This window comes from Peromyscus eremicus, chromosome 22 (assembly GCF_949786415.1).
Source record: "Peromyscus eremicus chromosome 22, PerEre_H2_v1, whole genome shotgun sequence".
NCBI classification, from domain to species: Eukaryota; Metazoa; Chordata; class Mammalia; order Rodentia; family Cricetidae; genus Peromyscus; species Peromyscus eremicus.
This window is the reverse complement of record NC_081437.1, coordinates 23,714,820-23,731,152: the sequence shown is the minus strand read 5'-3', so window position 1 is coordinate 23,731,152 and position 16,333 is coordinate 23,714,820. Positions and strand designations below refer to the sequence as shown.

The window sequence follows — 16,333 nt, the reverse complement described above, 5'->3', positions numbered from 1 at the left end:
GTGGTTGCTGGGAATTGAACTCAAGTCCTCTGGAAGAGCACCTAGGGCTCTTAACCGCTGAGCCATCTCTCCAGCTCAGAAGTATAGCTTTATATTCTACCTATTCTCCTTTTCCCTCACCCATTCTTAGTTTTCATTTGTTATATATTTATTTGTGTGTGTGTGTGTGTGTGTGTGTGTGAGAGAGAGAGAGAGAGAGAGAGAGGAGAGGGAGAGGGAGAGGGAGAGGGAGAGAGAGAGAGAGAGGTAGAGAGGTGTGTAGAGGACAATTCTCCTTCACTATGACAGAACTCTGGTTGTCGGCCTTGTCCTTACCCACTAAGCCATCTCTCCAGCCGTATTCTTAGCTTTAATTTATGGCTTAGGAAAGCATGCATCATTTTATCACCTTGTTTGTAGCTTCCCCTCTGTGCCCCCCCCCCCCACACACACTCACACTTGCTAGTACATCCGTGATAGTGTCTAGAGGTTTTCCTCATCTCTTCTTCCAGCTTCCTGATACTTTAGTGTAGAGATATACCGGCGTGATTCAGTCAGTGTTTGGATCGTCTCCAGGCTTTTGCTCTCGCACACATTGCCGTAGTGAATAGTCTTGTGCTTGTGTCTTTTCATATTTTTGGCCAGGCTAGTGTGGTAGAGATTCCTAGAAGTAGAATTGTTAACGAAAGACAAATACCTGCAGTTGTGTTGAACACTTCCGTATCCCACTCCATAGTGTTGTTGGGGTTTTTTTGTTGTGAAAATGCTTGTTATTTATAGTTGTTTATTTATAGTTTAAGTTTCACCATGTAGTATATTGTCAGGTTTGTTAACCAATGGGTAAGAAATGATACACTGGAATAGTTTCAATTTGTATTTCTCATGAATGAACTTACCTAGGCTAAATAACCATTTATATTTGTTTTCCTGTGTGTTTTTATACGCTAGCCCATTTTTCCCAATAGGATTCTTGAACACTGCCTTTGGGCTCCTGTGTTTTGTTTGCATTAATCCTTTGGGTTGATTAATTACAATTCTCTCACTTGTGGTCTTCATAAACTTCCCTTTAAGATACTTTTTAACTTGATGGAATTTTTTGTTGTTTGTTTGTTTTTAGTTTTATTTTATGTGTATGGATGTTTTGTTTACATATATGTCTGTGTACCGTGTGCATGTCTTGTGCCTATGGAGACCAGCAGAGGGCATTGGAGCCTCTGAATCTGGGGTTACAGATAGTTGTGAGCCACCATGTGGGTGCTGGGATCTGAACCTGGATTCTCTTAACGGTTGAGTCATCTTTCAGCCCCATGTCGATGGCTTAGTTTGTATTTTTTAATTCTGTGTGCATGAGTGTTTCGTTTGCACACATGTCCGTGTATCACAGAGGCCAGAAGAGGGTACTGGATCCCCTGGAACTGGAGTTACAGGTGGTTATTAGCCACTGTGTGGGTGCTGGGAACTGAACCCCGGTCCTCTGGAAGAGCAATCAGTGCTCCCAGCAGCTGAGCCGTCTCTCTCTAGTCCCCCATCTTGTTTTTTTTTTTTTTTTTTTAAGTTCCTATGTGATAAGTTAGAAATGTGAGGAGTAAGATACTTTTTGTGGCCACAATACTCTTAGATTATATCTCATTTCACTTTTTTAAACGAGTTATCTGATTTTTCTGTAGCAATTCCATTATCTGGCCTTAAGTCTGGCCTTAAATTATGGCAATATGAAAAGCAGGTTTGCATCTATGGGTTCCATCTCCATTGTGTACTTGAAATTTAGAGTTTAAGAGATAAGTCTTTAACAGTTCAGTGTTCTTTAGAGAACGTAAAGTCCACTTAGAGAGTAAATAAAGGTGGTTTTTGTCTTTTGGTAACTTACGTAGAACACGGACTGTCTACATGCTTAATGTGCTTCGATTTCAAGAGCCTAGTTCCTGGGGGCAGGGTGAGCAGGTGAATGTTAAGAACTGAAAAGCAGCTCTAGAACCTGGCAAATGATGGCGTGTGACAGGGTGACTGTGCCGTAGGGCCCCAGTCGGTGGGCTTTCTCAGAATGTCCACGCATCGTTTTTAGGTTTGAGATAAATAAACGTTGCATGGATAGGGCGGGGGAGAGAGCGGAAGGTTCTGGGAAGATTAAAGATAAACAGGAAGCAGCAGATCCCGAGTGGTGTCTGCCCTCCTCCCCCCTTGGAGTAGCTCACATCGATTTCCAGTCTGCTCTGCTTGGGTGCTGCTCTGGTGTCTTTATGTATAACAGTCCCTGCAGTTTTCAAGCTCTGTGCGGTTGGTACTACTATTTTTCTGTTCCAAAAATGAAGAAAACGAGGCACGGAAGGCCAGGTTGCCCAGAGTGTCCTGTTTCTGTGAGCAGTTGATGGCAAGCCGAAGTGAAGTGCAGGCTGGTCACTTCAGACGGTCACAGACTGTACCGACCTCTCTCACCTGTAACTGCCCTTTAGACAAGGAGTTTTCCTCTAGTAATGAGCTTGAACATGAAGACTACTGGCCCTAAAATACCAAACTTTTCATGGATGCAGTTACTGTAAAATAATCACTCTTGAAATTCATAATAATTTAAATATTCTTCTTTTTAGGCTGTGCATTATGTGTGACTCTTCCAATGAGTTTATTAAACTTTTTTAGGTAAGTATTTTTTTTTTTTTAAGTTGTGGGGAAAAAAAAGAAAAGGCAATCTTTAACAGTTGTGTTGTATCCCTGGCTGTCCTGGAACTCACTCTGTGGACCAGGCTGGCCTCGAACTCATAGAGATTTACCTGCCTCTACCTCCTGAGTGCTAGGATTAAAGGTGTGCGCACCATCAGTCCCGGCTAAGTGTTTACTTTTGTGATTTGGACATTTTGAAAAGGTTTAGAAGCCTCTTTCGGATCTAGAGTGGGAAAGTGATCATTGAGGTTGTCTCTGTTGGCTAATGTAGTCAGCTCAGCTATACTGTAAAACGGCCAGGTCCTTTGTGAAGGTTTTGGGCTCAGCCGGCTTCGAGCTTGTCACTTTTGTGAGTGAATCTCCCTAGAAGGAGTGGGTATTTTCTTGTGAAATACTGACTTGCTCACATTCTTGTTATGGAGAATTACGGTGTCGTTAATGAGGTGACACTTCTGAGTGTGGGTGGGTTAGGACCAAACGTCATGCTGCCGTTCTCACACTGGGGAATGGTTCTGAGGTAGGATAGAGGTGGACTTTCCATTCCGATTTGTGCACACCCCATCTTTGCTGGCTGTCCTGCCTTGCCTTGTTTTGTCAAATATATTTTGTTCTTTCACATCTCAGTAACTTTGCTCTGGCTGTTTCCTCTGCTCCTGTTATTTTACCTTGTTCTTCCTACTCAGTCCCTTAGCGCTCAGCTCTGTCTTCCAGACTCTTATCCATGTCCAGACAGGCTCTGTATAGCTTCTGTTGTGATGACTGTCATCTATAGAACTGGTACATTTTAAGTCAGATGTGGGGCACACTCATAATCGAAGCATTTCAGAGGCTGAGGCCAGCCAGCCTGGGCTGTGTACTGAGTACCAGGTCTGCCAACAGTACACAGTAAGACCCTGTCTTTAAAAAAAACAATAATAAAAAAGTGATAGCATTTACAATTGGCAAGCCATACTGATCATTCGAGTCATTTCCTCCTCTTATAGATGAGGCTTTGATTGGGCCACACACTGTCCAAGGTAATGTGATCAGTAACTAAACCAAGACTAGAACAGGAGCCCTGTTCACATGAGCGGGCATGCTGGATTACTCCAGTGTACTTAGAGACACCGAGAGGTGCTGGCCGTCTCTCTTCAGGGTCTTTTGTGTGAAATATATCTGCCCTAAAATCCGGATCCCTTTAATTTTTTTTTTTTTTATATATATGGGTATTTTGCTTGCTTGTATGTCTTTGTACCACGTGCATTCCTGTTGCCCAGGGAGACCAGAAGAGGGTATTAGATCCCCTGGAACTGGAGTTACAGATGTTTGTGAGCCTCCATGTAGGTGCTGGGAACCAAACTCAGACCCCTGGAAGAATAGTCAGGGCTTTTAATCTCCAAGCCAGTAGTTTCTCAACCTTTCTAATGCCAAAACCCTTTAATACAGTTCCTCATGTTTTGGTGACCCCCAAACATAAAATTGTTTTCGTTGCTACTTCATATCTGTAATATTGTTGCTGTTATGAATCATCATGTAAATATCTGATATGTGACCTCTGTGAAGGGGTCACCCCCCCACAAAGGGGTCACGACCTACAGGTTGAGAACCACTGCTCTAAGCCCCCCCCCCCCCTCTCTGTTGACTGTTTGGTTTAAAAAGTAAGAAAGGGGCCAGGCATGGTAGTACCTTACTTTAATCCCAGCACTCTGGAGACAGAGGCAGGTGGATCTACATAGTGAGTCCCAGGCCAGCCAGGGCTACATAGTGAGTCCCTGTCTAAAATAGAGAAACGAAGGAAGGGGGGGGGGGTGTTGATCAGGCGGAACCTCAGTTGTAATCCTGGCCTTGGTAGCAATTAATACATTTAGAGCATTTCGTCTTAACTTAGCCTGTCTTTAAAGTGGGGCTAATGATGTTGTTCTCTGTGCTATGGGACTGTAAATAGACATTAAGAATACATGTGAGGGCTGGAGAGATGGCTCAGAGGTTAAGAGCACTGGCTGCTCTTCCAGAGGTCCTGAGTTCAATTCCCAGCAACCACATAGTGGCCCATAACCATCTGTAATGAGATCTGGTGCCCTCTTCTGGCCTGCAGACTTACAGGCAGACATTACACTGTATACATTAATAAATAAATAAATCTTTAAAAAAAAAAAAAAGAATACATGTGAAAGGAGTTTGGAGACGGTAGGTGTCTGTCAGGTGTGTGTCTTAGATGTAACGGAGTTCTGTACTGATCTTTCAGAAGTTACAAAAGCAACACCCTGAAGCACAGCTCCGTTTATGAAGCCATGGTCCCTCTCTTCTCTCCGTGCTTGCTCTTCGTTTTGTCTACAGTGTGGATCCTCCGCTCTCCTTCAGATATTTTAGAAATCCACCCTAGAATATTCTACTTCATGGTTGGAACAGCTTTTGCCAATATCACAGTAAGACTTTTTATTTTTAAAAAATCACCTAAGCCTGATGTGGTAGCTTATGCCTGTAATTCAAGGCCAGCCTGGGCTACACGAGACCACATCTCACAAAACCAAAATAACAAAACAGCAAAAGAATCAAAGCAGCTTTGAAAGGTGCTCATTACTGATTGGAGGTCAGAGGTCGGAGGTTGTCATTCCATGAGGAAGTTCAGTTGTGTCAAGGCTTAAGGGGCTGTTTGGAAATTGTTCTTCACATGGCACAGTTTTAAAATTGGGAGCTCCTTCTCCTATCTCAGCTGTCACCACACTGTGAGGAAATACCTTCTGTGGCATCTAGGTTAGCTCTTTTCTCATCTCGTAGCAGAGAACCTGACAGGCCCCTCCCTTAAGGAAGGGTTCGTTTTGCTGTAAGAAGGGAAAGACTTCATCCTGGCCGGCAGTCATGGTGTCAGGGTCACAGTGTGGGTCCACTGCCGTGAGGAAGCGGCTAGGGACTGTGCTCGGCTCCCCTCTCTTTCTACTCAGTCCAGGACTCCAGCGCATGGATAGTGCTGTCCACAGAGAGTGGGTCCTCCCTCCCCTCTAAACCTCTCGGGAACTCTGCACAGACATGCCCAGAGGTGTGTTTCCGAGACCATTCTAAGTCTAGTCCAGCTCGTGGTGGAGATGAACCAGCAGACAGCCTTACTGCGTTGTCTTTTCTCTTCTGACATGGTCCCGAGATCAGTGCTTCAAGGCTGGGCTCGGGCCAGCTGGGGCCCTGAGCAGTTGGAGCTATTGACAGTATTCTTGAAAGCAGCTTTGGAAGTGTGGCCGGTTTGGAAAGTGCTTTCTAACCAATGCCCTCTTTCCCTCCTCTCTCCTTGCTTCTCCCAAGTGTAAGCTAATCGTTTGCCAAATGAGCAGCACTCGGTGCCCGACTTTGAACTGGTTGCTGCTTCCTCTCTTCCTGGTGGTGACCACAGTGAGCGTGGGTGCGGCAGCCTCCCACCTGGAGAGTCTTCTCCTTCACGGGCTCACGGCAGCCTTCACTCTGGCTCACATCCATTACGGAGTACAAGTGGTGAGTAATGGAGAGCGGAGCAGGAATGTAGACGATGGGGAGACTGCAGAGGAGGCTGGCTTAGTGTAACAGCTAGGAGTGTGGAGGAGACAGGCGCCCAAGGTTTAGGTGACATGTAAGTGTGTAATTTCAGACACTTTTCTACTGATTATACCAACTACAAATTATTTTTAAGTGAGTGATTATGGGTAATGAGCTGTTATTTTAAATCGTTGTATAAGTAATTTTCTTGTTGAGAAAACACTGTCTGTGCTTTTCACTATGTGAGACCAAATAATCCGGTTAGTTTCTCATTTAGTCCTAGGGCATTTTTATTGCTTACTAATTTAATTTGGGGAAAACAAGTAACATTGGTTTATAGTACTCCCCTGTCTCTTCCTAATCCTGTGAGAAATGGAATAGGGTTTCTGTTGCTGTGATAAACACTATCACCAAAAGCAGCTCGGGAAAGAAAGGGTTTATTTCCGTCTACTGTTTCATATCACAGTCCATCATCAAAAGTCCGGGCAGGAGCCCTGAGCAAGAGCTGAAGCAGAGGCCGTGGAGGAACACTGTTTACTGGTTCATTCCTGTGGTGTGCTCAGTCTGCTTTCTTATAGCACCCAGGACTGCCTATCTGTCCGTGGGTGGCACCACCCTCTGTAGGCTGGACCCTCCCACATCATTAATCAAGAAAGAGAACTACAGGCTTGCCCACAGGCCAGTCTGATGGAGGCATTTCTCGGTTGAGGTTCCTCTTCCCAGGTGACTCTGCCTTATGTCAGGTTTAGAAAACAAAACAACCACAAAAACAACTGGCCAGCTCGGGCAGACTAGAATTTTAGACTAGAGGAAGTCATTTGCAATATTTCAGCTTTTATCTCAGGAGCCTTTACCTTTATCAGCAAATAATGAAAAACCGTAGTACCCAGTTTACTAGTCCTCATCAGTTGATCTGATTTCCCGAGTGATTTAGTTTTTACATCGTTGGTATGAACGAGTTGAAACACTCTTGTCTTTGATTGGTGTCATTTTGAGATGATAACTGCAGGAACCGGTGTGTACATCCACACTGCCGCTCTAGCGCCTGCTCCCTGTGTTTGGTTTGAAAGGGGACCTGCTGAGAGTCGGTTTGACGAACCAAACGTCCTTATTTCTGGATTATTGTTGTGAGAAACCTGATGAACTGATGTCAGATAATGGTTGATATTTTTATTTTTAAAGATTCATTATATGCTTTCTGCCAATTTTCTTGGGCGTTATCTTGCTCTTTCATTGATCATAGGAGTGATAGAATGAATGCTATTGCCAGTGTCTTGTAATTTCCAAAGTCTCACTATATAGTGTGTAGCAGGAATCTTAAAAGTTCTTACTAATAAAATCAAACCTGGAGCCAAGTATTGGGGTGAACACTGGAAGATCAGAGAGACAGAACAAGCCACAGCTAACCTCACTTGGCCAACTTCTCAGCTGATCTTGTTTCCTCAGACTGGAAGCCTCTGTGTCCTCATATCCAAATGGCTCTCAGCTGAACTGTGCTTCTGGAAAGCCTGAAAGCTTAACCAGCCAAATGCTTAACCAGCCAAATGCTTCTTGTTCCTGGTCCTCACGCCTTATCTTTCTGCCTTCTACCATCACTCTCTGGGATTAAAGGCTCGCTTTCTGGGATTAAAGGCGTGAGTCACCATGCCTGGCTGTTTCCAGTGTGGCCTTGAACTCACAGAGATCCAGAGGGAATTTCTACCTCTGGAATGCTAGGATTAAAGGTGTGAGTGCCACCGTTTTCTAGCCTTTGTATCCAGTGGCTGTTCTGTCTCTGACCCCAGATAAGTTTATTAGGGTGCACAATATTTTGGGGAACACAATACCACCACAGTAGTGTGGTCCTAGTTGGTCTAGAACTGACTGGAGACCAGACAGGCCTGGAGGCATGTAGCTCTGCCTCACGTGCTTTCACCTCCTGAGAGCTGGAGTGAAGGTGTGCCGCCACCACACCTGGCTAGACTCATCTCTTTAGAAACTGCATTTCACCAAAACACATGCCTGTTGTGTGTGTGGAGTTGTGATGTGAGTGTAGTGCCTGTAGAAGCCAGAGGGAGGGAATCAGGTCCTGTGGATCTGTGGGGCTGAGTGACCGGCAGTTATGAGCTGCCAGTGTGGGTCTGGGAACTGAACTCCGGTCTTCTATAAGCACAGTACACGTTCTTAACCACTGTGCCGTCTCTCGAGCCCCAGTACCAATGTTTTTTCAGTGCTGAGGATTGAACCGAGTGTCTTACACGTGCTGTGTGAGCATTTTACTCACTGATCCCCACTGCAGCCTTCAGTCTTTTTTACATTATGAAAGAAGTACACATTTATTGGTAGAATCTGGACAGTAGCGCCTGTGAGATGCTCAGCAGGTGAGGCCTGCAAGCCTGGTAACATGCGTCTGATCCTGGAACCCCCATAAAGATGGATGGAGAGAACTGACTCCACAGAGTTGTCATCTGACCTCCACATGTCCACAAGTGTGACATAGCACACATGTACTGTGCACATATCCAACAGCAATAAATAAAAATGAGTTCTCATGGAGCCAGTAAAGTAGCTGCATGTTCCCAGGTCTCAGAACCTCCTGGTGGAAGGAGAGAGCCATACCTGTGCCCTGTTATCTGACCTCCACATGCACACGGTGGCACACATGTGCCCCTCTCCCCACATAAATCTAAAATGAAAAAGGGGAGCCGGAGAGATGGCTCAGTGGACCAGATGACCTGGGTTTAGTTCCTAGCATTTACATGAAGGCTCACAGCCATCTGTAACTCCAGTTCCAGGGGATCACATGCCTTCTTCCGGACTTGTTGGGCACTGAACACACATGGTGAACAAACATACATGTAAGCAATACCCACAGACAAAAATAATCAAACTTAAAAAAATAAAGGATAATTTTAAGGAATCTAGAGAATAAACATGCTAACAGGAAGAACATCTTTCTTGTCCATCTTTGTGCTATTTATTACTTCTAACCAGAGACCACACAAAGTCTTGACTTACATATAAATGAAAAGTATTGAATTGTCTCCCTGCCGGGGATACCCTAGCCAACACGGCCTTCAGAGTCACAGACCTAATTTTTTACTGTTTTATCCAGGCTAGGAAGCATTTCCTAGCAGAGTTTTATAAGAAGCTAACTACCGAGTCTAACATATCAAGGCAATTGTTTTCTTTACAAGCTGTTGGAGGGCTGATAATCACATAGTTCCTCAATAGGTTTGAGTGTGTATTTGTCTGCTCCAGAAGGCTCCACTAGAGTGACTAGAACTTGGTTCAGTAGAACCTTTTTGTTCCTGCAGTTTTCCTGTGTGGGTAAGGTTCTGTCTGAGAGGGTGAGTTCTGAGTATGTCCCAGAAGAATCCGGTGCGGGTTGTAACTGTCTTGTGTTTGGTTCTCTGTAGGTGAAGCAGCTGAGCAGCCATTTTCAAATTTACCCATTTTCACTGAGGAAACCAAACTCAGACTGACTAGGAATGGAAGAAAAGAACGTCGGCCTGTAATCTTCAGGAAGTCTTGTAAATAGACGCTTGTAAATATCTCCTCCATCACCATCGGACTAAACTGGTCTGCTTGACCCATGTGGGATCGCAGTGTGTGGCAGGCATGTGGACAGCAGGAATGAACATGATCTGAGCTGTGGAATTTTGGATTTTCTAACTTCCAACTTTATTTTTTTATAAAACCATGAAACATTTTGGTTAAGCACAGTGTACATTAAACCAGCTAAATGTTCCTAGCTTCATGAGTCCATAATGTTTCGACTCATACAGAGTTAAGGATGCTTTACTTTTATGTCTAAAGCCCCCAGATTGATTCAGGAACACTAATAATGTTCAGGTAGCCACAGCATGTCTTAATATTTGATGCTTTATAGAAGGTCTTTAGCTGCGGAAATGGTAGACAGCCCAAATCTAATGTAGAGAAGCGTCAAAAAAAAGTCTCTTTGGCCAGAGATACCAGTGACTGAACAACAGTGCTTAGTTGCCAAATCATGGTGGTTCTCCCAGGAAACTTCGAGAGGATGTCTGGGGTCCTGGCTCTTACTGTGGCTAAATGCCAATAAATGGTTTCATTTTCTTTTAGACAGAAGTGTTCTGTTGTTACTCAGTAGAGAAGGGATTGTAAGTACAGCTCACTACTGTGACATGGTTCATTGTTTACTCCTGCTGTCAGGATTGGATGGGTGCCTGTGAGCTGATTCTTAAGGTTGTGTGTGACAGTCCCATTCTCATGAGGCTGCAGACACAGTACCTTGTGAGAGAAAATTAAACTGGAGTTAGGAATCTCAGAACTTCCTGGTGACCACATCTGACCCCGGCACTGCCTGTCCACCTGTCTTGGCTTGCTTTCATTTTCTCTCCTGGGGATGGTGAGGTGCTGTGGTTTTTAATCTCACACCAATACGGCAGAGAGACTCTCTCTCCCCTAACCCTCCCACCTCCCTATTTGAAGAAAACTTTTGATATATCTGCCTTACTGAGTATTTCCTCCCGTAATACGACTCAGTAATTTTTGAGGCTTACTCACAACACAAAGACCCCTTTAGCTGTACTGTTATCTCCTAAATCTCACCTTTTTATGAATGCGGATGTTTTTTTTCTTTGGGCTTTGTCTTTATTTAGTTTGGTGGTGAAATTTCTTGCTGGTTTTAGTTTCCACTGAATGAGGTTTGTGCTTAAATGAAGAGTGTGTCTTAAACCCCTTTTTTTTTGGGTAGGTTGCACTTGGATAAGATAGGCACCACTGTGTTGATATGTAATTAAATTTGTAACTGTTATCACCTATGAATGTGACCATCTTTAGATATTGTAGCTCATGCCTTTGTTGAGTTTCTGTCTGCTGCTTTGTAAAAAGTCACTGGTTGATGCTCCACCTGAATGTTTTTAAATCCTAATCATTGTCGTGTAGGCTGTTGAAAGTGATCCAGGAGCTAACCCACAGTTCTGTGCTCAGTGTTAATTGTTTGTAAGGCTTTTGTGTGTTTGGGGACTTTCTCTGAGACAAAAATATGAAAGCAGACATTGATGTGGAAAGTGGGTAGTGATTCTGTGTTCGTTAATAAATTGCCATCATGGAGGTCAGAAAACAAGCCAGGTACATGAAGATAACTGTCCTGTGTACTCAAGCTCTGTAGAACTGAATTGGGCAACTCGGAGTCGGGAAAGAGCTTTGTGATAAGGTTTTTGGCTGATGATTTCACTCTTTTCTTGGCCTTGTACACAAGAATAATCATTTGTATAAAAGAAAATAACATAAATATTTATAAAATAACGAATTTGGACCACAGGCTTTCTTCACCTTATGCAGTATACTGAAGAATCATGTCCTATAATTTGAGGGCCCCCCCTTTTTTTTCTTTTAAATGTATCTGTCCTCTTTTTATTGCATCAAGTGGGTTTGAAAATATGTTTTGTGCCTTTTGTTTTGTGTTTAACATGTCTCTGTGATGGTAAAGAATTCTAGTTTAGATAATTTTGTTGACACTGTTGAGTGGAAGAGAAGGCTACTGACAGGGAAGCGGAACCGGGCAGTGGAACCGGGCAGTCGGGGTTTCAGAACCCTGTGGACCTGGGACTCCTTCCTAGCCTGTTCATGTCCTCTGTCTTGATGGTGCATCTTAAAAGACTCATTTGTTGTAGCGGTACAGGAGGGGATGAGGGACTGGGTTCTCACGAGCTCTGTGCATCTCTGTCACGCCCCTTCCTCTACACTTTCCAAATGTAAAAGGTACTGAAAGCTTATGTACACTATTTGGGTGAGTTTACCCCACAGCTTTTGCCAGTGTCTTGGGGAGAGGCCTTGCGGTCAGGAGCACGCCTTCATGCTCTCTGTGCATGGGGAATAGAGTGCCTTAGCCAGTCTAGGGGTTGGCACTGTTACTCTGCTGGACGCATACCACAGACACCTTCAGAGCCTTCTCTTCGGGTTATGGTATGAAAAAGCCCCTTCAGGCTTGTCAGAAAATAATCTCCCTGTATCCGAGAGGGTGTGGGATAGAAAGATGTTAACAATACTTGGATAGAGGCTGCCACCTCTGATCTTTCGATAATATTTATGATCTTGAAATTGCCACAATCACTGTCTTAAGAAATAGTAATAGTTGATAGGTTTTAGAGCTGTAGAGTAACTTTGAAGTAAAAATATAACCATTCTTCCTTGGCATTTCAATATTCCGAATGACATACTTTTAATTCCAATTTTAAAAAGAAAACGTTGAACATGATTTAGGATGTTACAAACTGCTTCTAATACTGCCGTTTGTTCTCTGCTCAGGCACTGGGGAGGGAGGTGTATGTCTGGGGTTAGCACATGCTAAGTACATGCCAAGAATGTTGCTTGTGACTTGAAACCTGAACGTTGAAGGAATATGGTGTAGTCAGAAGGTGTGTGGGTGGCACCTTGCTTCCCAAAGCAGACTTCAACTCCATGACCTATGAAGAATAAAAAGATAATTTTTTTAAATTGGAGGTATTTAAGTCCAGGACTGCTTCCCCCCACCTCCTTTTTGGAGGTGGGGTTCCAGAAAGGACGCCCTAGTTGTCCTAGAACTCACTCTGTAGACCAGGCTGGCCCCAAACTCAGAGATCCACCTGCCTCTGCCTCTTGAGTGCTGGGATTAAAGGCGTGTGCCTCCCCCGCCCCGACTACTTTTTCCCTTTTTATTAGAACTTGAAACCGACTTGTAGCCACCACAGAGGACAGAAACAGCTCATTGAGGCCAGGCTTGGCTGCCTCCAGACCTTGCCACATTCCGATGGTGAATGCATTTTATCTCTTGGCTGGTGAAGGACTGGGAACTCCCCCAGAGAAGAGAGTAAAACCTGTGGGTTGCAGCTTTTGAGTTTTGAGTCTCCCAAAGCCAGAAGCAGAGAAGTGTTGTTGTGGTGATGCCTGTGTTCAGAGCGGCCTTATCTTGACTCATTTCTGGTCAAGCCCTCTGTCTGTCAGAAATCTGTGATGTCAGACCGGAATTTTTTTTTTGTCCCGTGAACTGTCATTTGAAGGCAGCATGTCCTGTCTTGAGCATCCGGTGGGTGAGTAATCTGATTATAGTTAGCTGCCCCTGCTCCAGCCTTTCAGAAAGAACCGTAACTAGCGTGCCGCATTGAAAGGGACGTTCCTAACAGGAAAATGGTGTTGAATTAATTAATCACTGTGAAACTTGAACGTGTGAGGCTCTAGGAATTTTCAAAAGCTAGCATAAATTTCTGCTTTTCTTTTATTAATTATGTAACCCATGTGATTTGTATATTTTGGGTTTTTTGTTTTATAATCCTCTTCAACAGTGACTGACATCAGAACAGACAGTGGCTTCAGAGTACATGATAAATCATGGTGATCTATCTTTCCCAGAGAAAGTGGTGATTTTTTTTTTTTTTTCTTGCATGGAGTCTTGGGAATTGGCTTTGCTGGCTGATTCATTTCCAGGGTTTTTACAGTACAAACTAAATGTAACTTACCCTCCAGCCTGCATGTTAGTAGTGTGCTTTGCTCTTTAATAAACAGACACTCGAGATAGTACAGCAGCTGGCTACTGTCTCTGTCTTTTAAGCAGGGATATGTTCTTTTTATAGACATTGAACAAGCTCACATTTAGGGTAGCAGGAGGAGTTTGCCATTTGGAGATCTCCCACAGGCAGCCTGAACAAGGTTTTGTTCATTTAGTGAGGAAGGCTGGGTTCCCAGGATTGGAAGTGCCACACGGACTGATTTTAGAGTATTTGACAAGGGCTTGTCTTTCTAGGAAAATACCTTTGGGCAGAACAAGAAAGGCTGTCCTGGGCTGTTCGGCTGTTCCTCTTGTCTCCCTTTCAGAGAATCATTCTTAGAAAGCTGGACGAAGTCAGTCTGGCTATGTTTATGGCAGTTGGATCATGGCCACTGAAAGTCTAAAATAGAAAGAGAGGCCAGTGCCCACTTGAGCTCTAAAACGGAAATCAAAGATCGCATTGACTATCCAGGGAGTGACTGATACTGTGGGTGTTTTCTATCACAGTGGCTACAAGATCTTTTAAGCAGTTTCTTTGGTTAACAATCAAAATAAGCGTGGATTTGAATTTTTCATAAACAAAAATAATTCTTGATGCAGTCTTGATTGTGGTATTCCTGGTAAGCACTTTTTTAATATCTAGAGAGAAAACCTCATGACCTGGAACTTGTTTATTTTGTACTTGAGGTAACTAAGCAGGTTCTGGAAGTGGCCGGTTTTTTTTAAACTTGGCTGCATCAGTGATCTATTGCAATTACTGTTATTCATCAACAGGCTAATGATTAGCTCATTTCAAAATGTCCCAAGAAAGCAGAAGTCAGTATTGAACTCCGAATTCTAGTTTTAAAAAAAAATGTTGTTTTCCCCCTTTTGGGGCAGAGTGGAAGACCACAATGGCCAGTGTGTAAAGGAGGCCACCGGCTCTTTCCTTCCCCACCTGGCAGTGGGTTAAATGATGGCAGGTAGAAAGAAATGGCTACTGTTTTGAGTAATGTTTCATGTCCTGTGCTAAGAATGTGCGGCAGGAATTGTGGCTGGGAGTTTAATTTGGTGCCGTTCCCAGTGGATTTTCTGTTGTCTTCTGAAGCAAGAGGACAGTCCCATCCCTTCCCTCCGCACCTACACACCACCACTGGAGCACGCAGGATGTGTTCGCTGCAGAGGATGAAAATTCTATCAGAGATACAGATAAAAAGGACATAATAGCTTCCCACTTTCAAGTACTTTTAATTGTAGCTGGCCTATATAGGACTTGCTGTACTAATGGTAAATATGTAGCATTTCTTGAATCTGCTGCCATGTGCTCTGTATATACACACGTTTAATGTGTACACCTATTCTCTGTCTGTACATATGATATGGTATCGACATGGTGTTTACTCCTGATTATCAGCCAGGTGGTAACCCTCACTAGACTGTGGACTTGGGGTGCCCATGATCCGCATCGAAAGCCACTTACCCACCTGGAGCCATCTCAGGCCTTGAGAAAGCCCTCTAGGTATATCACTTTCCACTTCCTTTTCATCAGGGAGCTGGTGAACCAGAAAGACTGGTTTCGAGAGTGCAGGCTGCTGTGTTGAGGGTTAAGGTTTCTGGGTCTGGTGGGCCCTTTTTGACTAGGCGGCAGCTTTGGGAGCAGTGTGCCTGTGAACTCCGTCAGGGAAATACTTGCCCTTGCCAAAGCAGAGCTCTGCAGCTTGCTGAACTTTACTGGAATGTTCCACGTCTTGTGATTTGATGTATAGTAGAATACCCCAAGGCGTTTGAATGTGATGTTTGCATCATCTGTGTTACCGTTCCCTGCTGCTAGTCCAGATAATCAAGACCTGTTTTTTGTCACCTGATTCTAGAAGCCTTGACCTCTCAACTGGATTTATGTTCATGTCTGCTGCTGTGAACTCCAAAAGTAAAGCAGTAGGTTTTAGTTTTAAACTGTTTAATTCTTTTATTGATAAATATTTATTGTAATAAAAATAATTTTTAAATCCTTTTAATTGTTTTCAAGTTGTCTCTCTCTCTCTCTCTTTTTTTTTTTTTTCTTTTTGTCCTGCCTTGGTAGGTGCAAAAGGGAAGGCTCTGTAATGGGAAGCAGTCCCAGCTGCTTGATTCAGAACCATTGGTCAGTGTAAAGCACAATAGTAAAGGTTTGATTTTATATGTGTGTAGATGTAACCAACCTTCTTATTAAATAAGAAACACAGAACCAATGCAAAGAAGAAAGCCAAGAGGTCAGAACTAAGAGCTAAAACCTTACCCTTCCTCCTGCAGTGGTCCTACCTCTCCGAACCAGAGCTACCCCTGTGTTAAAGTCTTTATATAGAGTTCCTGTTCTGCCTTCTCATTGGTTGTAAACCCAATCACATGACCGCCTCGTCACAGCCTGTCTGTATAGGCCTCCAGGTTTTCCATGATTGGTATTGAGATTAAAGGCATGTGTATCCAATAATGGCTGTATCCCTGAACACACAATGTTCATATGATGTCCAAACCCTAGTTCTATGTCAAACGGCAGCTTTGAATGCATGGGACAGAGTTGAAGAACCAGGAAAAAAAACTGAGTCATTTACAAAGGTTATACAGGGCCCAAAACAATCTTTCACAGATTTCTTACAAAGATTGACTTCAGCAGTACAGAAAATGGTCCCGAATTCAGAGGCTAGTCAGATAATAATTGAATCTTTGGCCTTTGAGAATGCAAATGCAGCATGCAAAAGAATAATCAGGCCGTTAAAG

General features: G+C 43.7%; 1 protein-coding gene across 1 annotated transcript in view; it reads left to right on the top strand.

Moving 5' to 3' along the window:
* Nucleotides 1–9,847, top strand: part of Selenoi (selenoprotein I) — a 34,994-nt gene extending 25,147 nt beyond the window's left edge. The window contains exons 7-10 of the mRNA XM_059248691.1: nucleotides 2,565–2,613; nucleotides 4,859–5,039; nucleotides 5,908–6,093; nucleotides 9,513–9,847. Of these exons, the coding sequence (XP_059104674.1) occupies nucleotides 2,565–2,613; nucleotides 4,859–5,039; nucleotides 5,908–6,093; nucleotides 9,513–9,611 (515 nt within the window). The 3' untranslated portion in view covers nucleotides 9,612–9,847. The remainder of the gene's footprint in view (nucleotides 1–2,564; nucleotides 2,614–4,858; nucleotides 5,040–5,907; nucleotides 6,094–9,512) is intronic.
* Nucleotides 9,848–16,333: the final 6,486 nt, after the last annotated feature.